We start from the raw sequence: 27,040 nt of genomic DNA on the forward strand, positions 1-27,040 counted from the left end.
AGACGCTACACAAACCTACAAAATGACTTCAAACTATAGATAGTATGCGCTTGACTAAGAAGTTCATAACATTGCCATCCGGAAGTATAACGGACCAACAGACAAAACTATGTGTAACCATGAACTTTTATAGTCTGGATAATACCGTTTAGTGAGTATTACTCATAAACGCGGATGGCAAAAACCAATAACAAAGACCTGAGTGACGTCATCTTCGAACTATCTATAAGTCTAAGCTGGTTCTAATTAGTGTCAGGCTATAAGTTAACGATGGCTACGGACAAACCGTGACAAATTAATCCTGACCATAGACATAGATCTAACTGGTCCAGGGTGAAATCAAAATTTGGAACGACATTGAGCAGCCTGCAAAAGGTAAGTAGTGAGGACAACGACGGATAAATAAAAAAAAACAAAACAAAAAAACAAAAAAAAAACAATTACACCCCCCCCCCCCAATAAAAAACAACAAAAAACATAGCATAATCAACAGTATCAAGTAGTCTTCACAAACAACAATAAACATAACAGGAACAACAACAACACTAACAACAACAGCCCGTTAGAACAACAATGATTAATTAATTAATCTATCTTTTCATTTAAAATGGAAAACAAAGCAAAACGAAAACAAAGGAACATGATAATAATATATTGCTTGTACACCTCCTAACATTCCATGTTTGTGAACGAATCACATGCGGAGCAATGAGATAAATTATCATGACAAGATTTGTTATCTTTTCACATCTCCATTGTTTTCTCTCACCTCTTCATGCCCCCTGCCATGAAACAATAGAGTGTAAATTTTCTAAAATTCTTCCACAAATTTTTAAGTAGGCATTAAAAATAATATAGCAAGACTAATACATTATATTATTATACAAGTGCCGCCAATTGATACATTGCGCTTAGCCAAAAGACTCATAACATTCGCCAACCCGCTACAACATACCAACACACAAAACAGTGTGTAACCTTAAACGTTTATAGATAGTATACGCTTGGCCTAGAAACTCACAACATTGCCTTCCGGAAGTATAACGGACCAACACACAAAACTGTGTGTAATCTTGAACGTTCATAGTCTGGTTAATACAGTTTAGTGAGAGTTACTCATAAACGTGGATGGCAAAAAAAAAACAACAACAAAAAAAAAAACAACCAATAACAAAGAACTGTTTGACGTCATCTTCGTCCTATCTATATTCTGGTTGATACAATTTAGTGAGAGTGAGAACTGGTCATAAACAATGACTGGCTAAAAACATTAACAAAGAGCAATGTGACGTCAATTTCGTTCTATCTATATGTACAGAAGAAACGAATTGACGACTTTTATAGATAGAACGAAGATGACGTCACTCAGGTCTTTGTTATTGTTTTTTTTTTTTTGCCATCTGCGTTTATGAGTAATTCTCACTAAACTGTATGAAGCAGACTATAAACGTTCAAGATTACACACAGTTTTGTGTGTTGGTCCATTATACTTCCGGATGGCAATGTTATGAGCTTCTTAGCCAAGCGCATACTATCTTTTGACACTCATCATTTCTATTCACGTTTTTACTTATTATTTTTTTAATACATAGCTTTATTTATCCCAAAGAGGAAATTTGTATTTAGGTTCTAATCCAAGGTAAGACGAGAATAACCCTGTCGTAATACGCAATGCAGCCCCGCAAAGTGAGCTATATTCTGTGTTGTATTTCTAGTATTATCTCTCGTTTCTTTAGCTGAACCAGAAGTAACGGTTTGTAATCACAACAATTATTTGTGTGCACCAGCACATCACTGGTGTGACCGCCAAATCAAATCACGTTAACATAATTTCGTTGCTTTATTTTCTTCCATCAATCGGAATTAATCAAATGTAAATCATTTAATAACCATTTATTTACAAAAAATAAAATTAAGAAAATAAAGGAAAGGAAAAATGTCACCCCAACCAAAAAAAAAAACAAACAAACAAAAAAAAAGAACACACGAAAACTTTGTGAACAACAGGAATGCTTTCAAAATCTCTCTCTCTCTCTCTCTCTCTCTCTCTCTCTCCTTCTTCCCTCTCTCTCTCTCTCTCTCTCTCTCTCTCTCTCTCTCTCTCTCTCTCTCTCTCTCTCTCTCTCTCTCTCTCTCTCTCTCTCTCAAATCATTAGTTGGCAAACCTTCGGGGGATAAAGTAAGTAAAGAAAGCCTTAGGTATGCCCGACACCCAAATGAGAAATTTATTGTACGTTTGTTTGTGTAATTTGGTTAAAAGGCAGATGGCTGGGGAAGATGGGGAGGAGCGAAATGGCAACGGGAAGCAGACGGGGAAATAGGTACGGGTTGAGACATGGTTAAAAATGGGAAAACAAAAATAGAAATACAAAAATACTTCAATCATCAAAAATAAATCGTTCTTAATTGATAGGAATAAATTACTATAAATAATAGTCTGAATAAAACACGTCCAAAGATTAAATCGATGAACAAAGTTACGGCCAAAGTCGTCATTGGCCATTGAGAACTCAAATTTATCAAACTGTGCAAATCAATCATACACACACACACACACACACATATATATATATATATATATATATATATATATATATATTTTATATATATATATATATATATATATATATATATATATAAATTATAAAAACAAAAACCATGAAATAATAGTGTTCGACCTTTTGACAAATGACCTATTTATAAAATATTTCAAGTATAATTATGATCAAGTTCTACAATATTGTTTCGAGCATTCGCTCTCATCTTCCTGATACATCCTATATAGTTGTCTATGAAATGGACACAGACCTTTGCTTATAACATTATCACCATATAGTAAACAATGATTCATTTTGATTTGAACATTATCACGCGAGTAAATTGATCACACGAAACTGGTAAGTTATGAATCATGGATATGAATTTTTTATAATAGGTATCTATGCCACTGCTAAAAGAATCTTTTTTTTTTAAATCTCAGTAACTTCAACATGAATCTTCTAAAATGAGCTTTATGCCACATGAACTTTTGATTGCATAGTCGGAATTAGATTTCGTAATATAAATATGTTGGCCAATAGAATGTTCTGGAGATTAGCTCACAGCAACAAGCCTTTAAAAATCGAAGGTTGAACATACAAACGTCAGTTTAATAAAGCAGCCCCTACTTTCACCGCCGACATTGAAGAGCTCGCAGCTGGCAGGCGTCAGCCCGGGCTTCCTGCAATCCTCAACGTTGACATTTGGCAGTTGACATTTTCATTGATTATACATTTAAATGAGCGATGCCATACTTGCTTGTTGACAACCAACGATCACATGACCTTTGACCTGTCAAAGCAAGGCCATGGAACCATTTTAAAGAGGGTTTTTTTTTCTTTGCAATGATATCATCGAAAAGAATCGCAACGATTTTATATTTAAATTTGAGTTTTTAGAGAACCCATAAAATGTGTTAGTTTAGACATTTTAACCTCTTCAGTTTTCAATAACTTTCAACCTACGTGATCATAGTTACAAATATAAATTTATGAAGATGATTCTTTGAATGCCAATCTTTGGTATGAATAGAAAAATAAAAGAAATCATCATAATAAGGTTGAAAATAATTTTGCTTCGTATAACACGAGTTTATTCATAATTTACATATTTATTTTATTAAAGCGACGTGTGTAACTGATTTTGAGAAAAGGTTGAATTATGTTATTTACGACGTCATCCCATCGCGACGAAAACACCAGACATCTAGACTATTGTAAAAACATGGATGCTATGAAACGAAATTGTCAAATCGGCGATGGTCTAAATATCTTCTGCTTAAAAGAGGCAATCACCAATTTATTTAAATCCAAAATGATAACAGTTAAATTATACATTGCTGTATGCATGACAATCTTGTACATCTGTTGTTTTGATAACACGCTTAATGCACTATGGACAAAGTAAGACCTTATATAATTCAACTCTGACTATCACAATAAAAGAACACTATTTTTTTGTATTCTTTTGGCGCAAATTCCGATAGAATAAGTAATATAAATTCTTAAGACAGCACAAAAACTATAAACAACACAATACAAAACCAAACAAAATAAAACAAACAAACAAACAAACAAAGCAAAAACAAAATGAAAACAAAAACAAACTGACGATAGCCAACTATCACAAAAAAAAAAAAAAAGAAAGACAGCAATCAAACGAAAACGAAAAGAAGAAAACAAAAAAAAATCCCAAAACAAACAAACACATTTTTAAAAACATAAAAAGATAAACAAACAAGAACAAATAAACAAAAACAAACAAATAAACACCAAAAAAACAAAAAAACAAAAAACAAAAAAAACAACCAAAAAAAAACAAACGTAAAACAAAAACAAACACCCGGGTCCATTATAAAAAACAGTCGGGTATCGGGGAACTCGAGTCTCATGTAGCGACACTTAATCATGCACCCGCCTATAGTGGCACCAATCACAGGCCAACTAAACAAGTGGATGTGCTTTATTCCGTTTTCTTCGTAAAAGCAATATCCACCCTTTGCAATTCTCCTACTCAAGTTGATGACAAGGTCTGATTTCAAAATACCCCAATCAAGAGTGAAAAGACTGTGGGTCAAAGTCGAAGTCAGAACACTTATCTATTCCCTAAAGTTGCAATTGAAGAGCCCGATAGTTCAGTCGGTAAATCATTTGTCCTTCCTATGAGGCACATTTGTTCTGGGATGAGAGCATTTCGCCTGAGCCCTGCATGGTCTCTTTTCCGAGAAGGAAACAGTCGGATGGATTTATCTTTAAGTTAAAGATGATTTTCCTCCTGAAAAAAATCTCTATGTATTTTTACTTATTCACCCATCTGACCATCCCCCTCTTTGCGATTGTCTGTGTTGGGACTTGTACGTGTCTCAAACTAGACACAGTGATGGGCTTTCTCACGAATTTATTTATGTTCTATGAGTTAACTAGCTCCTTTTTTGTCTTCACTTCTCTTGGATGATTATAAACGCAGATCTTTTATTTAAAAAGTATTTTTCATCTTCCTCTTCACTGGCACTGCAATGATCTGAAATGTCGCAAACACAATAAATCCCCTAAAAACAGACATAGCTATAAGGAGTTTAGTCTAGTTACAATCAAGAGCAATTTAGGAAAGGAAAAGTAAGATAAAGGGCAACTAATTCAAACAATAACTGAGACAAATACCAAGAGCATTCGATCCCTGAACACCTTTCGAGACCACATAAAAGTTCCCCTTACCCCCCCCCCCCCCCCCCCACACACACACACAAATCAAACTAGAAAAGAATCTAGCTCTAAAATGATACAAACATAAATAATAGTGATATAAAGATATAATTTACATGGACAAAAATAATATGATTTCCCACAAAAGAATATATCTATCAGATAATTCCCGTCCAAACACACGGGCGGCCGGGGTTGGGGTGGGGGACAAAAACAAAAACAAATTATGGTTTCATTCCAGAAGAACAGCCACATGAAAAGGACAAAGACATAGAGGGATAGACAAAACGACGAGTGACTTCTCACGCATCACAAGGGAACTCTACGGCCCATCCGCAGACCTTGATGACAACCGTTTCCCCAATCTGAAATCTACACTGTTGAGCTCCTTCCTTTGTAGTTACAGTGGTAACCACGTTACCGTATAGAATAAATTCTCAAAGCAAAATCAGATCAAAAACGTTTTATTGAAACATACATATCAATACAGATCACTAAATCAAGCTATCTATGCAAAAACAAAACAAAACAAACAAAACAAACAAACCCAGCAAAAATGCTGATAGGTGATGCATTATCTACAATATCATATTATAGCCTATTTTTGGCAAATAGTATGGCAATATACATACAAGTAAATGTTTTGGCAAATAGTATGGCAATATACATACAAGTTAATGTTTGGCATCAAGTATGTCAATACGAGTAAATGTTTGGCAAATTTGTCAATTGTAGACAGATAAAAGTTAATTCCACTATTTTCTCTTATCACAGATCTGAATTCCTATATGAACATGGTCATGGAAGCGTTCAAAGTTCAATACTTGAAAAAGTTCAGGACAGTAAACCTCACCAAGGTGGTAGCAAAAAGAGTGGAATACGTCAAGAAGTGTTCACAAATCAGCTGTTTTATTATTTCTATCGTCGTATACACAAATCATGGGACAATGGCAATGACTCTTCCATACTCTTTACGACTCAGAATGTTAATACTTATATAATAATATATAAATAGTAGGACAAGTGTGCTACACCATAATTTTTCAAACATGATGAAGACGTGTTCACTTTATCTCAATTTTTAAGCAGAGGTGAAGTCACGTAATGTTCAGTACATATTGTCAGTATTTTAATAAATCTTTTTTTTTTTTAATTAATCATCTTTAAATAAATGAGCTCACAACATTGCCATTCGGAAGTATAGATCGTATGCGCTTGGCTAAGAAGCTCATAACATTGCCATCCGGAAGTATAATGGACCAACACACAAAACTGTGTGTATCCATGGACGTTTATAGTCGGGTTAATACAGTTCAGTGAGCATTACTCATAAACGCGGATGGCACAAAAAAAAAAAAAGCAATAACAAAGACGGAGTGACGTCAACTTCATTCTATCTATAACAAAATGGGCTCCCAAGTATTTGGTCAATTTTATTCTTACAATCAAGCTCAATTTTTTTCTTCAAAATTATATAATACAAATCAAGTTTATGGCGTGTTTCCAAAGATGTGTATACCGCTTGGAATGCCGCATATATTATTCCGCTTAGCTGACATCCTTTGTATATCAAAGCGAGGTAATCATTTGCATTTGAGTTTGTGAGGTAATATTATGAGCTTTTTAACCTAACACATCATTGTCACAATTCCAGTCATTGATCACGCTGAATATTATTTAATTTTCAAAATAGAAAAGGTACAAGGACCATTCAAAGGTCGACATCACCAAGATGTGTACTGATTCTTTGGTTATAAATTCATTGTTAAATTGCAAGCAAAACGATGGAAGACTGGCTGTACTTGTCTGACTTGACAGTTGTGACTTGACAATGGTGATGATGATGATGATGATAAGGAGGAAGAGGAGGAGGGGGATGAAGATGATGATGGTGATGATGATGGATGATCATAATTGTGATAGTGATGACAATGAAAATGAAGATGATAATGGTAATGATGATGATGATGATGATGATGATGATGATGATCATCATCATCATCATCATCATCATCATGAAAAGGAACGATATAAATGCTTAATATTTAAAGATATAAATAACACTCAACATTACTGATATAAATATAAAACTGCTAATAGAAATAAAAAGACATCTTGTATAAAGGAATGCGACAGACATTTTGGCATTTGTAAAATTTCAAATCATGAAATCCAATGACACTACGACCAAAAAATATATATTAAAACTATTTACAGTGTAAGGCTGTTAACTTATCTACATTACTATACACAATGCCGATGAGTCAAATCATCAGTTACCCAGCTAACTGCCGTGCTCTGGAAAGACGCTTATTTAAAATTTTGGCTGGAAAACCCGTCCTTCAAATATCGATCGATTTAAACGTCCCTTGTTATGGCAAAATCTCCCAAAACCTTGGACCTCGTATAATAATAATAATAATAATAATAATAATAATAATAATAATATAATAATAATAATAATAATAATAATAATAATAATAATAATAATAATAATAATATAATAATATATATTATAATAATATAATTATTAAATTATTATTATTATTATTATTATTATTATTATTATTATTATTATTATTATTATTATTATTTATTATTATTATTATTATTTATTATTATTATTATTATTATTATTATTATTATTATTATTATTATTATTATTATTATTATTATTATTATTATTATCACCATCATCATCATTATCATTATCATGATAATTATTATTATTATTATCATTATTATCATTATTATATTATTATTATTATTATTATTATTATTATTATTATTAATATTACTATTATTATCATTATTATCATTATTATTATCACCATCATTGAAATATGCAATAAGCGTTAAACCATATTTTGTTGATATAATACAACATTATGTTCCTGGCCACATACCAGAAAAGACAATCATTCAAACGTTTCATTCTTCTCGAAGCGGCTGCTACAAAGAAAATGGACACTTAACGTAACGCCGTCTTATGCAGGATGCATCTCAAGATACAGATACATTTAAATCTTGTTTTAGAAGGAGGGGACTATGTGAATTGTATCTTTATAAAACAACATTTGTGAGATTACAGATAATAATGGAACTTTGTGTCCAAAGTTAACAATTGTAAAGAGTACAGTGGAATCCTTCTAATTGATTGGTGGACTTTAAGCAAGGTTGATTTATCCATTATCATTGGAACATACCTAGATTTAAAAACAAAAGAAAACCCAGAAAATTTGGGACCAACAAGAGGTGTTGGCTTTAAGCAGAAGTCGACATAAAGAGTGTTGACTTTATGCGGATTCTACTGTACATCACCTAATAAACCAAAATGGTAGTCCGTCAGAGCCATAGGGCCCATAGAGTCGGAGTTTATTACGGTTTCAATAGAACTAAACAAACAATAGAAATTGCTTATTACCCTTTGGATAGGACACTTTCCACCAGATCTTAAAGTCCCAGCTATACAAATATGTGGGGGGAGGGGGGAGGGGGTAGAAAATAAACTCAACTTCACTCAGGATCGATACCGTCCCATTTGCGTGTGAAGCGAGTCCAGTACTAACAACTAAGCTATCAGGGCTCCAAATCAAAGAAGTAAAATTATTTAAATGGAAGTGCTTTCTGTCGGACTCTGAAAAAAAACAACACATTTTTCAAATTTTGTCAAGAAACTTGTTCTTGAAATAAATCGATCGATTAAAATGACCCTCGTCTTGTCAAAAACTCTCAGACATGGGACTTTAAGGAAATCTTCAAGTGTCAAACTTTCCATATTTTGTGTTAAGTTCACCTAGTTCCTACATCTTTTAATTCATTGAGATTTTTGGAGAAATTTAAATAAAGACACGGATCTTCACCTCTTTGGGTTGAATATATTAAGTCAAATTAACATTTTCCCTCTCTGACCCCCCCCCCCCCCCCCCCCCCTTCTCCTCGTCAATCCATCTGTCTGGGAGTGATTGATAAGATGGGTTTTAGTTAGATATGGCAGAAAGTATACTGAGCCTAGAATTTTATTCCAATGCCTATAAGCAACTGCAATGTCCCGAATAAATGTCATATTCATTGACTCAATAAATTCTTGTTATCATTATGTACTTGATATTGTCAAAAACATCTGGTTTTTCCCCCTTTTATTGTCTATCCAATATCTACTTCTTCAAGTGGACCAGATCCAAACAATATGGCAGAGATACAAAATACAGCATTGATATAGATTGAGTCAGGCAGAGGCACCGTCTGGTTTATGTTAAATTGCTGGGGGTAAAATCCAATGCAAATGTTGTTTCTTAAAGTCAAATCGTAAACAAACAATAACTAGAGAAAAGGGAAAGATATATTTTTAAAAAAAATAGATTAAATTGTATGTTGGTTTAAAATATATTCCATAATGATATTATTTCATGTAATTGTTCCGGATTTCCCCTTAATCAACCATATTATGATCCGTGAAGTGAGTTTAACTCGAGGTGAAATAACTAATCCATCATTTGTTCAAAGATAAATTACAATGAATAGGAGAAACAAGTTTTATCATATTACACTTTTAAATTTAAAAAAAACAAACTTCTTCGTCCATACAGTTAGTTGAAAAAGAGAAAATCTGTAACGTTTACATTACTTCTCTGTAAAGAATAACTTGAAGCTACACATGGACCTGTCTACATGCACATATGTGGCCCGCTGTGTCAAAACGGTTTTATGTTGGGATGACCTAGCTGCTGAAAACTGAATTTATAGACACAAATATGAAACTAGAAGTTAATTTCTTTTTGTCATTGTGGAGAATTATCACAATTTCCTACATTGCTAAAATTCAAAAGTGTGTATTTTTGGGGGTCAATTCACCACAACATAAAACCGTTTTGAGACGACGGGTCACAGATTTGTAGATTTGTACAAGTCAGGACCTGTAATTGACAACATACAAAAATCGGTATCTTTTATGACAAAAAGAAGACAACTGAATTTGAAGAGAACGTCTGTATCAAACCTAAATGAAAGATGTTCACTCTTATTGAACTTACTTTAATTGTTTTAGAATTGATGTAGTAGTACAGCTCAATTTATAGGTGGATATATAATATTTTTAAAATCACATTTCTCTAATATTTTAGCTTAATAATTCGGATTTTGAGTTTAAGAAATCGAATTTTGCGTTAGAAAACATTGAATATACAGATTAAATCTGCATAAATGAGAGGTTTGGATATCTCATTTCATCATTTGTTTTATTTAGTCTTAAATTGTTTTTACTGGCGGTTTTTTTTTCCTAATAGAACTTAAAATCCATGGAAATCGTCAAGTTGTGCTGTAGATGCATCAAGGCTATGGCGTCACCAGAAGGATAAAACTGTGAGAGTGCCTGTCTTTTCCGGAGATGCTGTGATGAGTTTGGTGTCTCCTACCCACATCAGGTGGAGCTTGGTTGGATGGCGATGGAGGGTACTCATTTTGGTACCAGTCTGGAGAGGTAATATTGTTTGCGATTTAATTTGTGTTGCTGATATCGACGACGATGTGGAGGAGGATGCACAAGAAGAGGAAAAGAATTTAAAGATGCATTGGAAGGCGATGGACAGGTGGATAGGAGATATAAAAGATAGGCGAGGAAACGAAGAATGAGATGGTAGAATTGAGGAAGAGGAATGATGATGGTGGCATTGTGTTCTTGATGACGATGCTTCTGTTGCTGCTTGTATTGCTTCTGTTGTTGTTACTGCTGCTGCTGCTGCTGCTGATGATGATGATGATGATGATGATGATGATGATGATGATGGTGATCATTGTGGTGGTGGCAGTGGTAGTGAGGGATAGGAGGAGAGGTTAGGCGACGGGGGGGGGGGGGGGGGGGGGGGTGGCGCGGTGAAGAACAGAGGCGATTGAGTTAAGGGATGAGACAGAGGAGGGGTGGGAGGATGAGAAGGATGAAGAAGAGGAGGAGAGGGATGGCAGAAGAGCAGGTGGGGAGGCGAGGGGTGGAAGAGGAGGAGGAAAGACAAATGTGGGGACGATTGCACTATGGACCGACGAGTTTGAGAATGAAGCTGACGACGAGTTTATATATATATATATATATATATATATATATATATATATATATTATATATATATATATATATATATATATATATATATATATATCCCGCTCCTTGTATTTGACAAACTACAGTGCGTGACAGCTACTCGAAGAAGCGATTTCACATCTTACACAAGACGATTTTCTATGAGTCACACATTTTGTGTTAGACGGTGAGTAACGCGTGGCGTGTAAACAGTAATGTCATCGCGAAGAAGCAACCACTCATTCCAAATTGTTATTTTCCTCTTATAGAGAGAACGAAGTTAACGTCACTGGGGACTTTGTTATCGTTTTTTGCCATCCGCGTTTATGAGTAATTCTCACTTAACTGTATTATCCAGACTATAAAAGTTCATGGTTACAGAAAGTTTTCTGTTTTGGTCCGTTATACTTGCAGATGGCAATGTTGTGAGCTTCTAAGCCAAGCGGATACTATCCATAGATAGCATGCGATTGGCTAAGAAGCTCACAACATTGCCATCCGGAAGTATAATGGACCAACACACAGAACTCTGTGTAACCATGAACTTTTATAGTCTGGATAATACTATTAAGTGAGAATTACTCTTAATCGTGGATGGCAAAAAAACAATAATAAAGACCCGAGTGACGTCAACTTCGAACTATCTATAGAATGAATGAAGTTGACGTCACTCAGCTTTTGTTTTTTGTTCTTAGACCGCCATAGAGTTAATTTAAAAAAATAAAATTACACCCTTTCGCAACGGCACCATAAGATCCAGGCATTCCAGGCTAGGCATTCCATGAAGGAATATAGAAATCCATCAAACAGGATGTCTGATGTTAACAGGAATCACCCATGCTGTCCAAGAGAGCAAATTGGGGGTTAATAATCTTGCCCAAGGAAAAAACACGAAAGTGCCTGAAGCGGGGCTCTAACTCGGGACCTTCCAGATCACAGTGAAATGTCTAAACCACTCGGCCACTTCGTTAATTAGTTCTCAATAAATTCTCTCATTCCCCAATTGCCAATTCTTTTGGGGTTGATAACTACAAACCAGCTGTCGCTTTTTCACATCAAAACATGGACAGCGATACACTGTATGATTATATTGGGGCTAAGAGGCCAAGAATTCATGGTAGATAGTCATGATATCACAAGGCCTAAATTCTAACAATGGAAATGGTCTTTGCGTTTAAAAGAAACGAACAGAAAAAATAGCCAATTAATACTAACCAAGAAACAAGTAAACTGCCCTGGCCTTCAAGGAAAAAAACGCTCATCAGTCAACAAGAAAAGGAACCTTCTTTAGCATGATTAAGGAGCATGAGGAAGATCAAAAAACCCACTTTCATTGGCCTGCGATAAGATGAACCTTTCCTAACCAACAAAGAAGAAAAACAAACCCTTATTGGCCAATGAGAGGAGGAATCTTTACTGGTTTACAAGATGAAAAAAAATCCTCTCTGGCCTACGAGATTAAGGAAGTTCCTTGGACCTCGAGAAGAAAAAAAAAACCCTATTGGCCTACGATAGGAGGGATCTTTCCTGTCCTATACGAAGAAAAACAACATTCACTGACCTGCGAGAGGAAGAAACTTCCTTAGCCCACGAGAAGAAAAACAAATCTCATTATTCTACAAGAAGAAAAAGAACCCCTCATTGACATAAGAAAAAAGGAACCTTCCTTGTCCATGAGAAGAAAACCAAACGCTCCTTGGCCTACAAGAGGAGAAATCTTCCCTGGCTTGAATTTAGAAAAACAAAATCCCCACTATCATACGAGAGGAACAAGAAGAATAACAAACCCTCATTGGTCTTCGAGAGGATGAATATTTCCTGGCCCTCAAGAAGAATGACAAACCCTCATTGGAATAGTCTTTAGTCTTCAAGAAGGAAAAACCTTCGTTGTAACACGAAAAGGACCCCAGAGAAAGTAACCAATTCAGTTATGAAAGTGGCTTCCTACCGACAGGGCAGTTGTTTGGTTTCTGTCCATTTTGGCAACATACAGACTAGATAGATGTTTACACAATTTCAAAAATGCTCACATTAAACACAATTTGAAAATAAAATTAGCCCATAAAACTTTTTTTCTATGTCAAAATTAATTCGATTAAAAAATGACCCTCAACTTGCCGAAGAATCCATATCTTAAGACTCTGAGATGTCTTAGGTTTGAGACCATTTGGCAAGTTGAGGGTTATTTTAATCGATCAATATCTGAAGTAAAAGATTTCTGGTCAAAATGCAAAAAGTTTCTTGTCTGAGCGAGCAGTTTTGTAGATGACATTAGAATGTGCTTGACTCACCCTGAAGTCCCAAACCACGACGAGGCTCTGATCTCCACCACTAACCAACCGTTCATTGTTGATGTGAAGACACCTCACTACGCCCATGTGTTCTCTTAACGTGTGGAGATACTGGCCTGAGAAAGGATCATAAATAATAGTTAGAGTAATTTTAGTGTAATTTTGTATGTTTTTGTTTTTTAATATTCTCAAAGCAGCGAGCATCGTTCTGCGGAGGAAGAAGAAGAAGAAGTAGTAGTAGTAGAATAAGAAGAAGGAGAAAAAGAAGAAGAAGAAGAAGAAGAAGAAGAAGAAGAAGAAGAAGAAGAAGAAGAAGAAGAAGAAGAAGAAGAAGAAGAAGAAGAAGAAGAAGAAGAAGAAGAAGAAGAAGAAGAAGAAAATCATGCCTCCATTTTTATGCACCAACTGCACTGGCTGCCAATTAAACGAGTGAAATACAAAGCGGCGACCATTGTTTGCAAGTACATATCTGGAACAGCCCTGGCATATGCCAGCAATCGTCTTGAGCACTACAATCCCCAAAGGTCTTTTAGTTCAACTTGTAGTCATTTTTAGCTTCTCCCCAGAACACAGAATAAAATCGCGTTAATCGTATAAATGTGCAAATTGAGACAATAGGTGATATGTGTGTTTGTGTGTGTGTATGTATGTATATATGTATGTGTGTGTGTGTGTGTGAGTAAACTGGAAATTCTTGGATGAAAACAAGCAAAATGCATATTGGTACCATGCGTTTAGGTAAAATACTCACAACCACCGCCAGCCGGATATGACATGCCAACACACAAAACTGTGTGCAACCTTAAACGTTTATTGTCTAATTATAGAATATAGTGAAAACTAAGCATTAAAATGGCTGGCTAAAAACAAAAAATGAAGAGCTGAGTGACTTCAATGGGAGCGATCTATATTCATGTTTTCGTCCAAGCAGGTCATCAATCACATGATTTGTTAATCTCCAACTATTGGATATATCTTATCAAATGTAAACACGCAACTTTGTTTATGAAAGTTGTAAACATACCCATGTGTCAAGCTGAATAAAATGACCAATTGTGATGTTAGATATTTAAAAGGTGTGAACACTTTTCACTAAGTTGGTCACTTTGAGAAAATGTTGCAATGTGACCAATGACCTCGAGCACATGGAAAGTTAATATAGATAGTTCGAAGATGACGTCACTCTGTTCTTTGTTATTGTTTTTTGCCATTCGCGTTTATGAGTAATTCTCACTAAACTGTATTATCCAGACTATAAACGTTCATGGTTACACAGTTTTGTGTGTTGGTCCGTTATACTTCCAGATGGCAATGTTATGGGCTTCTTAGTGCGCTACTTCTATAGATAGTATGCGATGACGTCACTCGGCCCTTTGTTATTGTTTTTGCCATCGCGTTCGTGAGTATTCTCACTAACTGTATTACAGACTATAAAGTTCATGGTTACACAGTTTTGTGTGTTGGTCCGTTATACTTCCAGATGGCAATGTTATGGGCTTCTTAGCCTAGCGCATACTATCTATAGATCATGCCCATTTCGTTCTATCTTTTGAGTGACTGCAATATCAAACAGTGTTGTGGCTTATTGATTTCACGAATCGTGTGCTTTTGTGAGTCTTGTTCACTCGTATAAACAATCGAGCCCGAAATAATAGTGTTTACATAGTGACCTCATAACACTGTGACAAATGCATACTTCTTTCTCATCGGAGGAGCACGCACTGACCAGTTTGCTTGTCTTTACAATGGGGAAGAAGTGTCGGAAGAGGTGTCGAAGGACAAAACAAAACGATTTTTTAATAACAAACAAAGCAACATAAAAATCTGAAATTTTCGCTTTTTATAGATAGTATGCGCTTGGCTAAGAAGTTCACAACATTGCCATCCGGAAGTATAACGGACCAACACACAAAACAATGTGTAACAATGAACTTTTATAGTCTGGTTAATACGGTTTAGTGAGAATTACTCATAAACGCGGATCGCAAAAAGGAATTACAACGACCAGAGTGACGTCAACTTTATACTATCTATATCATAAACCTTATTAGTCAAAATTCTGGGCTCACAACATTTATGAGTTGACCCGAAGCTCAATTGATACAATGCGTTTAGGTAAAATACTCAAAACATCCGCCAGCCATATCCAATATACCAATACACAAAACCTTTGACACTTATAGTCTGGTTGATATAATTTACTGAAAACATTAAAATGGCTGTCTAAAAACACAATAACAAAGTGCTCAGGGACGTCAACTTCGTTCTTCCATGAGAGAGACGCCTTTAATTGTCTTTTACAAACCCTTTTCCTCCTCTTCCTCCTCTTCCTCCTCCTCCTCTTCCTCCACCACCCACCACCACCACCACTTCCTCATGCAGCTCTCCTCCTCCTCCTCCTCCTCCTCCTCCTCCTCCTCATCATCATCATCATCATCATCATCATCAGCATCATCATCATCATCATCATCATCATCATGCAGCTCTTCTCCTCCTCCTCTTCCTCCTCCTCCTCCTCCTCCTCCTCCTTCTTCTTCTTCTTCTTCATCTTCTCATAATCTATCTCCATCTCCCCACGTTCTAATCTGTCCCCAAACCATAATCCACATTACCCCACCCACCAAGCATTATCGAGATAATCCAAGTCATCCCTGTCCAATCTCCAAAACCCCAAGACACCCCACTGTTAATGGAGAGATAGAATGGAATACAAATAATAATGTTATGTGACCCAACGCGTCAAACTGGTATTATAACGGGATAAACCGAGAAGTGAAATTCCAAGTTATAATGATCCGAAATTGAAGCCATGCAGTTAAGTAAAATACTCACAGCAACCGCCAACCGGAAAAAACCGGTACCACCACACAAAATTATGTGTAATCTGATTAATATTATGTTAATTCTATTCACTAAAACATATCAAATCATCAAGTATCATTTTTTAAAAAGTATAATTTCAATTTTCAGCATTCGAACTGATGCTATGCGTTTGTTAAAATTCTCACAACATCAACCAGCCGGATATATCTTACCAACACACCAAACTATGCTTTACAATCTGATTGATACATTTTAGTGAGAACTACTTAGTAAAAACGGTTGGCTAAAAACAATAACAAAGAGCGGAATGACGTCAAATTCCTTCCTTCTTTAGGCCGAGATAAAACTGTTTCGACACGGCTGGTCACATATAATGATATTTCCTCGTGCACCAATCCATCCAACCATCTATCCGGTCGTCCCATGGCAGCGGCACGAATTGATCAAACAATTTGCAGGCATTATGGAGTGACGTGTACGAGTGATTGGAAATTATTCTGAGAGCTTCGCTCACCCCCTATCCCTTACCACCCGACCGTCTCATCCATTTCTCGCCGTCATGAAAAATAACAGAATCAGTCACATTGTGGCATGCAGTTCAATGGCAACAATTTAATTTCCATGTTGATTTTCTGTCAAATAAAGGAAAGGGGAAGGAAGAGCGAGGAGATAAACGCGCGCGTGCGTGTGCATTGGGAGAATGAGAGAGAAAGAGAGAGAGATAGGGAGAGAGAGAGAGAGAGAGAGAGAGAGAGAGAGAGAGAGAAGGAAAGAAAGAAAGAGAGAGAGATAGAGAGAGAGAGAGGGATATATAGATAGATAGATAGATAGATAGATAGATAGATAGATAGATAGATAGATAGATAGATAGATAGATAGATAGATAGATAAATAGATGGGGCGAGATAGACAGAAAGTGAGTGAGAGAGATAGACAGATATATAGATAGAGAGATAGATAGAGAAAGAGATGAAGAAATAAAGAGCCAGAGAGAGAGAGAGAGAAAGAGAGAGAGAGAGAGAGAGAGAGAGAGATGGATAAATTAATAATTAATATAGACAGATAGATAGATAGATAGATAGATAGATAGATAGATAGATAGATAGATAGATAGATAGATAGATAGATAGATAGATAGATAGATTCTTCGATCGAATTATTTTCTAAAGAAATGAAAATGATAGGTCACATGGCATCCCATTGATAGATAATTTCAGAGACACTAACATGGAACATATCTGGTTTGAGATCTCTTTAATTATGAAGAACATGAACTAAAACATGTTAAACACCAGTACAGGATCGCATGATAATAATAGGACCATAGAATGTCTTCGAAGAGTTTGATTTTATATTTCGTAAGGGAGTCGGGGGGGGGGGAATTCCATTGTCTTCTCCAGGCATCAATCATTAAGATACCGGGGCGTGTCATTCACTCAATGTTTGGAATTTCAAAAATGAGCGATTGGAAAGGAGAGATGGTAATTAACCACAGAATGTATTTGGGGACGATATAATATATAAATGGGTGTACCGAAGGGTTTTATTCGAAACGCTTGGATCAGTCACAAAAACAATAAGATATCATCATTGGTATTTTGAAAAGGAGAAAAAATTCGGAATGATTTTGTTTTCATTCTTTTCTATGGATTAAGTAATTCAAAAAAAAAGTAATCCAAAAAATGATAAAAAATAAAAATAACAACAACAACAGAAAAAGAAACAATCCAGAACAAACATTTAAAAAAAAAAAGAGAAAAAAAAAAAGAAAAAAAAAAAAGAAGGAGAAAGAAACCTGATCGTCTGCTGCCAAAATATCTGGAATAGCCTTTCGAAGTGTCGAAAAAGTGTGGGCAAAGACAACTTTATCGTTACGTTTATAGCCCAGAGTAACTGGATAAAACAAAATCGTTCATATTCATCATGTGAATAACTTGATATGGATGCATTGATGTGTTGAAGCGTTACATTTAGAATGGTGGTCAAACATGTGAATGATCGACTATAAATGGGGGCTTCTACATAATGAAGAAGAAGAAGAAGAAGAAGAAGAAGAAGAAGAAGAAGAAGAAGAAGAAGAAGAAGAAGAAGAAGAAGAAGAAGAAGAAGAAGAAAGAAGAAAAGAAGAAGACGAAGAGAGAAGAAGAAGAAGAGAAGAAGAAGAAGAAAAAGGGAAGAAGAAGAAGAAGAAGAAGAAGAAGAAGAAGAAAGAAGAAGAAAAAGAGAAGAAGAAGAAGAGAAGAAGAAGAGAAGAAGAGAAGAGAAGAAGAAGAGAAGAGAAGAAGAAGAAGAGAGAAGAAGAAGAAGAAGAAGAAGAAGAAGAAGAAGAAGAAGAAGAAGAAGAAGAAGAAGAAGAAGAAGAAGAAGAAGAGAAGGAAGAAGAAGAAGAGAAGAAGAAGAAGAAGAAGAAAGAAGAAGAAAGAGAGAAGAAGAAGAAGAAGAAGAAGAAGAAGAAGAAGAAGAAGAAGAAGAGAAGGAAGAAGAAGAAGAAGAAGAAGAAGAAGAAGAAAGAAGAAGAAGAAGAAGAAGAAGAAGAAGAGAAGAAGAAGAAGAAGAAGAAGAAGAAGAAGAAGAGAAGAAGAAGAAGAAGAAGAAGAAGAAGAAGAACATGCCTTTTTGGGACGACCACAAACACATATAAGCACACACACGCACACATATAAACACAGACGCAGACTCATAGAGAGAGAGAGAGAGAGAGAGAGAGAGAGAGAGAGAGTAGGGGAGAAAGAGAGAGAGAGAGAGAGAGAGAGAGAGAGAGAGGGGGGGATACGAGCGAATGTGTGTGTGTGTGTGTGTGTGTGTGTGTTTGTTGTGGAGGGGATAGAAGGGGAGACGTCGTAGTGAATTATGAAGTGCTTATCCGTGACATTTCCTGGCTGGGACAGGGACAGTATAATTAGGGACAAATCCTTAAAAGTACAACATGACAGAAGCCTTGAGATAATGCCAGACTGTCATTGATTTCGAAAAGATTCGGAGCTCTTCTAGCTGAGAAAACCATCTGCTGTCCGAGATGCTAATCAAGGACAGTATTGTGATTCGCCATTTCATTGGTTGACGAGACACTTAATCAGGGAAACCAGATCACAGCCTAAAAGAACGCATGCTGCATATTAATGTTTTCGCAACTGGTTCCCTCTATACAGAACTCTTCGAGAGTAAAAATTAGAATTAATGCTTGCCAAGTAAAAAGGTTGGGGTTTTATTTTCTTTTTCTTTTTCTTTCTTTTTTTTTTTTTTTTGGTTGTTTCCTTTTTTATTGGGGGGGGGGGGGGGGGGGGGGGGGGGGGGAGAGGAGTGGCATTGGGGGATGTTTGTTTCTCTTGTTTTTTTTTCCGTTTGTTTGTGTTTTTGCTTTCTTTTATTTTACTTTATTTATTCATATGTTTGTTTTTATTGTCAGTAGATTAAAGTTCAAACCTCTCCAACCATTTAATAGTCCATGCTCGTAATAAAAACCAACAACCTTTTTTTTTATGTCCAAAGCAAAAGCTGGGTAGTCAGTTATTTTAAATTGTAAGGGCATCGGATGACATGAAGTTAAAACTGATTTGGCCACAATTTTTATAGATAATAAAAATTATATTGCAATCACAGTTTGCCATTGCTCACGATATCAGCCTCTTTTCAAAATTCCTCACCCTTGTTACATATGCGCGCGCAAGGTTGTACACCCACACAAACAGACATACAAGAAAACATACACATAATAGACACAAACATACACATCGTCATTGAATATTAATTTAATGACGTAAACACCTCCATACTTTTCAATCAAAAATTGCAAATTGTTTTGTATAAGTTTTGTCTGCCAAACGAAAAATCGAACTTAATTCTATATTCATTCCGCACGTCGTTAAGCAATCTGAAACAAATTAATTACAGTATTAAAAAAAAAAAAAAACGAAAAATTCCATTTGGAAAAGAATACATTAGGCCCCCCTGTCTAATTAATTCAATCAATCAAATGTTTCCCTTGGCAGATTAGGGCAAACAAACTGAGTTAATGGAATGCCTTGCAAAGTCGGTTCGTCCTGACTGCACCTGCAATGATGCTCTTCGCGTTTCAATTTCAGATGCTAATCCGTACTAAAAGCAAAGAGAGTCGCGGAAGCTGGGGACCAAAAATAATGATAAAAATAATTAGAAATATAAATTTTAAAAAAATGTTTGAGCACGGTGAGGGAAGAGGCAAACAAAAGAGTGTGAGCAGGAAAGATTCATGGAAGGGGTTGTCTATTTGGGCAGAGTTGTAATTAAATGGGTGTCAGCGGCAGTGTGGAGACCTTTAAATGCATTCTAAAGTGCTTAATGCCCGGACCAGGAGGTGAAGGGGGTCATATCCATTTTGGTGAGTCCGTTCCGTAGCAATCTTGAGACAGATTGTATAGATAGCATTGGTCCATTCTCATAGATAACAGGGGCAGATTTAAAGAGGGATTGAGCCTCTCTCTGTTTTTTCCCCTCTCTGTCTCTATATGTCTGTCTCTCTCTCTCTCTCTCTCTCTCTCTCTCTCTCTCTCTCTCTCTCTCTCTCTCTCTTTTTTTTTTTTTTTCTCTCCCCCCCCCCTTTCCCTCTGTTTTTCTCTGTTATTATATCTATCTATCTCCTCTCCCTCCTTTCTTCCTTTTACCCCTCCCCCCTCCATTTTTCTTTCTTTCTCTATCCCCAATTTCTCTCTTATTCTCTTCCCCCCCCCCCCCCAACACACACACAAGAAACGAACACACATGGGAAAGCAGGCGGTAGACAGTTACTGAGAGAGTGAGAGTGAGAGGAAAAGATAGAGAGAGAGAGAAAAGGAACGAGGGAAAGGGGGGGGGGCGTGGTAGAGAATGAGAGAGAGAGAGAGAGAGAGAGAGAGTGTGTGTGTGTGTGTGTGTATGTGTATGTATGTGAATGTGAAAAGATGAGAGAGAGAGAGATAGAGAGAGAGAGAGAGAGAGAGAGAGAGAGAGAGAATATAAGTGAGAAAAACGATAGTGTGGGAGAGAACATGTTTGTATATTGGGGTGTGTGTGTTTGTTTGTGTGTGTGTGTGTGTGTGTGTGTGTGTGAGTGTGTGTCGTGACATACACACATTATGGGGGGAGGGAGAGAAGAGATGGGAAGCAAGATTCAGGGTTTGACTAATGGAAAGCAGGATTAAAGGGATTATTGTCATTAGGAGACAGGTTTGTCCAGGAAAGAAATTCGAGAACACAAAAAAAATGGAGGCTGCTGATAACTTTTGGAACTTTGCAAATAATATGTATGGGAAACTTCGGAAATTGTACGACCAGCCTGGAAAATTTTATATTTCAACTTTAGACACGTTCCTTTCTTGTTTCGCTCAGCTCTGTGATTGAAACTCGACTACTAATCATTTTCCACAAAAAGTACTTTACTCTTTACAGCTCTGGTTTCAATATTCAACAACAAAAATATGGGTACAAAACGGAGTGAAAAATAAAGCAAGTAAAATTGACTTAATTTGTGTTGTCCCCTCTAATACGAGTCACATAATTTACTTTCCATCTTAATGGGTTCATTTAGGCTCTAGCTTATCAGATGAAAGCATGATGTACTCATTTGCGAGCCACCTTCTCAATAAGGTATTTTGTCAGGTGTCTGACTACCGTATTCTCCGGAATAAAAACCACGATTTTCCCCCTGATCTCGGCCCTGCGGAGTCCAGTGCAGTTTTTTTCCCTGTCAACCAGGTGTATAGATGGAACGAACTTGACGCCAGTCAGCTCTTTGTGTAATGATTTTAGACAACCATTTGTATGACTAGCACTAAATTCTAATGATCAGACTATAAACGTTTAAGGGTACACATAGTTTTGTGTGTTGGTACTTTATATCCGGCTGGTGGATGTTGTGAATAATTTACCAAGACTTCATGGCTATAGTTTTGATTTTGTATTGAATAAACAAGTATTGGTTCAAGAAAGTACAGCTTATATCCCGGAGAAGCTTGTTCTAGGATAAAATTGATTTTATCTTTTTAAATGGGTGGTGCGGCTAATAACCAGTCCGGTATATCTTATCGTCCGCAAAATATGGCATTTTGTTCGTGAGGCGTCGAATTACATTTTTTTAAAAATTACAAATGTATAAAATGGAATAGCATTTTGGATTATTTCCATATAATAATACGGTCGCCCGACTCAGTGTCTAACAGGTCATAGCAGGTCAGACAACGTCATGGATTTACGATGGGATCATGTGACTCGGGTCAAAAAATGACCTCTGAATGGCGACTTGATTGTGTGATGCCGGTTCCTTGTGGTGGAATAATGGACGAGGATTGGTTTATGAGACAGAGGGGACAGGGAGGTCCATCATTTTGGGTCCAGCGTGTTTTAGATGGAATTAAGTGGCTGTCGTGCGTTTCTTCTGAATTCTTGATTTCTAAGTGATAATTCCTGACCCCTGAGTTCGGGGTTAGAATAGTAACATTTATCATGCATGTGTGGATGAGTTTTTCGTTAAATCAAATCGAAGAGGAGACGGTGATACGAATCAGGGAGTGTAGTGTAACTATTTATCATACGTTATATACGCATTCTCCGAAAAATTCAGAAAAAAAAAAACTATGAAGCGGGCACTTAAAATGTAGGATATGGAAAAGTGCCAGATGAAAACAGAGAATAAAAAAATAATTTTATTCTTTGTTTCATCTGGCAATTCTCTATACCCTCTATTTCTCATCATACGCACACTCCGTATATTTTCGGTGACAGAACAAAGAAGTCTCAGGTTTGAGATATTTTGACCAGCTGGAGTCAACTTAATGGGTGGGTGTTTGGAGCCATAGTTTTCTGGTCAAAAAAATAATAATGTGTTTTGTGATTGTGCGACATTGTCCGAGAGATTGGTCCGATGGCATTTTAAACTACATCAAGTTACATTTAAATTACATTTTCCATCTTGTTAAACGAGCATCAGTAAACGAGATTGCTGGCCAGTTATACATTTTATTTTTCTAGTTAAGTTATTGCTCTCTCTCTCTCTCTCTCTCTCTCTCTCTCTCTCTCTCTCTCTCTCTCTCTCTCTCTCTCCATCTCTCTCTCTCGCTCTCTCTCTCTCTCTCTCTCTCTCTCTCTCTCTCTCTCTCTTCTCTCTTCTCTCTTTCTCTCTATCATACACACACATATATATGATACATATTCTCTTGTTTAAGAAGAAAAAAAATAATATGTTGCCAAAAAGGAAATTGTTTCTAACATGTTTAAAACGTTTCAAACACATACTATAGAAAGCAGGCAACAGAAAATTCAGCAATAGTCGATACAGAGAATGTGTTACAGAAATATATATTATATATATTTTTTAATCCCTTTATTCATCCCCAAGGAAAATTTGTCTTAAGAGTATATTCCAAGGGAAGACTGAAATGCTCAATGCCACAAAGCGTAATCGAACCCCTTTCCTTTTGGGTTTTTATTTGTGTCACAAAAACCTCTGTCAAGGAAAATATTCTAAAATCTAAAATATTATTTCACCAGTGCAATATATGCCCACGAGCACCTTTTAAAGTAATTATAACTATTTTCAAAACCCAAAAAAAATTCTAATGCCCTATAAAATATCATATAGGGGTTTCTTGTTTTAGGGTCACGTAATTTATAGTAAGATTATTATGGTACATTGTCCGCTTTTCGTTTTAATTTTGAAACCTTTAGATACATAATATCTGACTTTAACAAATTGAGTGAAAAAAATAATTTATCATACCGCATTCCACGGTAGCTACATCAATTTGAATCCAATTTTCCCCACAGCTATAATCTCTTTATAATTTACAAAATGAATCACCCTATTACCGTCAATTTGCTCCGACGAATTTAAGAGCCAATTAAAATGAAGGATGACACTTAATGTAGCCAGCGCAAGTCTATCAATTACAAAATTGCATCTGCATCGAAGAGTAGATAGTGAGCGTAGCAGACGTCATAATTTGCAGTGGCGTCATTTGACGGTAAACGGTAAGCATGTTGGACAGTCGGGAATTAAGGGATTGAAGATGTTCTGGTTTGGGCTTGATTCTTGATATCTAATTAATCGATATCATAATTCGTTACCGTAAGGTACCTCAACGCTATCTCAAGACAGTAATGAGAGTATAATCTTAGTCCATGCGCCGTCTTCTCAAAACGAGGAACAAGCAGTTTGTAAATATGTACATCCTGTACTGCATCTTCGATACTCAGAAAGGAAGAACATTCTTTGTTTATTTCCCAAAACGAAAAATTGTGATGGCTTAAAGCCTTGCCAGCGGGGTTTTAACAAAAGTAACCTCTTTCATGAAAATAGAATACAGCCCTTAACTTTAACTTAAAGGTTCGTTTGAATTGGAAAGAAAACGACGAGAGGTAGTCGGAAAAATACTGAAGTCGTAATAATGCTGATATAACGTTTAAGGGGGGAAACACTGAAATGAAACAATACAAAAAGGAAGTTGCTAACGCAAGTTTATATAGGCAGAACAAAGGAATAAATAAATAAATAAATAAATAAATAAATAAATAAATAATAATAATAATAATAATAATAATAATAATAATAATAATAATAATAATAATAATAATAATAATAATAATAATAATAATAATAATAATAATAATAATAATAATAATAATAATAACAATAACAATAATAATAATAATAATAATAATAATAATAATAATAATAATAATAATAATAATAATAATAATAATAATAATAATGATAGAAAAAAATAAAAGTTTGTTATTTTTCATTTCGTACATAATTGTTTGCTGAGGTGAAGGAGAAACCATTCTTTTTCGTACATTTCAATCTATTTGTTTTTATTTTTTTCCATCAGAGTGGCGCGACCAGCGGTATCTACTTTGAAGATTCGGCAAAATGTGGAACCCGAAAAAGTAAAAAGCTGGACTCTGGCACTTTTATCATAATGCAAGAGCATGGAACTTTATGTATAAATAAAATAAATGACATTAATATAATATACATAAATGAAATCCCCTTTATTCATCTTTGGGAGAAATAATTGTCGATAAACAAGAAGGTTGAGCAACGCAAAGTGAGCAATAAAGGAGACGTTTCTTGCCCAAGGGGAAAACACGAGATACGGGAGCGGGGCTCAAACCCAGGTTTACCGGCTGGAAGTGCAATACTTCATCCATCTCGCCACCCCTTAAAGTACATGTTGATAGTCATTTTTTCTCGATATTTCAAGATAGACTCCATTTGCAAGACGAAAAAGAGGCGGAGGAGGAGGAGGAAAAGGAGAAATTAATTTAGTTTCAAAATGATGGATAAGTTCACATTATGTAGTCATTATTTTTTTTCTTCTCAAGACGCATCCCACAATAATTAATGGTTTTCAATTGATTGAGCATATATCACTCCACTGTTTACATAAACTCTTAGGCGGACCCTCCAAAGACCACACACGTTGGGCACACACCACACAACACACGGATTAACGAACGTAACAACAAGAAATGGGAAATCCCCTTTCCACTGGCCACACGACACAAAACTAGTCTGTCTCTTTACATTTTAAAAAAATTGTTTGTTGCGTCTTTTATAGATAGAATGCGCTTGGACAAGGAGTTCACAACATTGCCATCCGGAAGTATAACGGACCAACACACAAACTCTGTGTAACCATGAACTTTTATAGTCTGGTTAATACAGTTTAGTGAGAACAACTCACAAACGCGGATGGCAAAAGCAATAACAAAGGCCTGAGTGACGTCATCTTCGAATATCTATAGATAGAATGCGCTTGGCCAAGGAGTTCACAACATTGCCATCCGGAAGTATAACGGACCAACACACAAACTCTGTGTAACCATGAACTTTTATAGTCTGGTTAATACAGTTTAGTGAGAACAACTCACAAACGCGGATGGCAAAAACAATAACAAAGGCCTGAGTAACGTCATCTGCATACTAGTTATCGGTAGACGGTCTAGAGAGTGAAAGAAAATTATTGTTTGTGATCTGATTGATAGTATTTGGTGAGAACTGCTCATAAAATGGCTCACAAAAGTAAACAACATAAGAGACAAACGAACGAACAACAAAAAATTATGGAAGCCCCCTCCATAGGGAGCACAACATAGCCGTAACTAAAAATTAGCGTGTCGCCGTTTGTAGCATTGCTCGTTTTTTTTGTGCCCCGTGTGGTCAAGATGGATGACTACGAATAGAAAGTTATTGAATTTGTTAGAGACAGGCCCCTTCTTTGGGACCAAAGAACCCAGAGTATCACAACAAGAATCAACGAAAACAAGTCTTGATAATAATAAGAAATAATAATAATGATATCAATAATAACAATGATGATGATAGTAGTAGTAGTAGTAGTAGTAGTAGTAGTAGTAGTAGTAGTAGTAGTAGTTGTAGTAGTAGTAGTAGTAGTAGTAGTAGTAGTAGTAGTAGTAGTAGTATTAGTAGTAGTTGTTGTTGTTGTTGTTGTTGTTGTTGTTGTGGAATAACGTAGAAAAAAAGTAGTCCTTCAGAGCCAATAGACCAATGGAGCCGGAGTTTATCCCGTTTTCTATAGCGTGAAACAGACAACAGTAAATGCATGATATCCTTTGGATAGGATGCTTGTCAATAGCAAAT

At 35.9% G+C, this 27,040-nt stretch overlaps 1 protein-coding gene across 2 annotated transcripts in view; it reads right to left on the minus strand.

Annotated features, from left to right (window-relative positions):
- Positions 1-7,958: 7,958 nt before the first annotated feature.
- LOC144959133 (uncharacterized) overlaps positions 7,959-27,040 on the minus strand; it is a 47,668-nt gene continuing 28,586 nt past the window's right edge. Inside the window, exons 11-12 of one of the 2 annotated variants that reach the window (XM_078891624.1) lie at positions 13,603-13,718; positions 7,959-10,711 (exon numbers count right to left, since the gene is read on the minus strand). In XM_078891624.1, the coding sequence (XP_078747750.1) occupies positions 10,583-10,711; positions 13,603-13,718 (245 nt within the window). In that variant the 3' untranslated portion in view covers positions 7,959-10,582. The remainder of the gene's footprint in view (positions 10,712-13,602; positions 13,719-27,040) is intronic. The other variant, XM_078891616.1, reaches the window with a different exon arrangement.

The sequence above is a fragment of the Berghia stephanieae genome, chromosome 1 (genome assembly GCF_034508935.2).
Source record: "Berghia stephanieae isolate SIO BIC M18660-M18661 chromosome 1, UCSD_Bste_1.3, whole genome shotgun sequence".
NCBI classification, from domain to species: domain Eukaryota; kingdom Metazoa; phylum Mollusca; class Gastropoda; order Nudibranchia; family Aeolidiidae; genus Berghia; species Berghia stephanieae.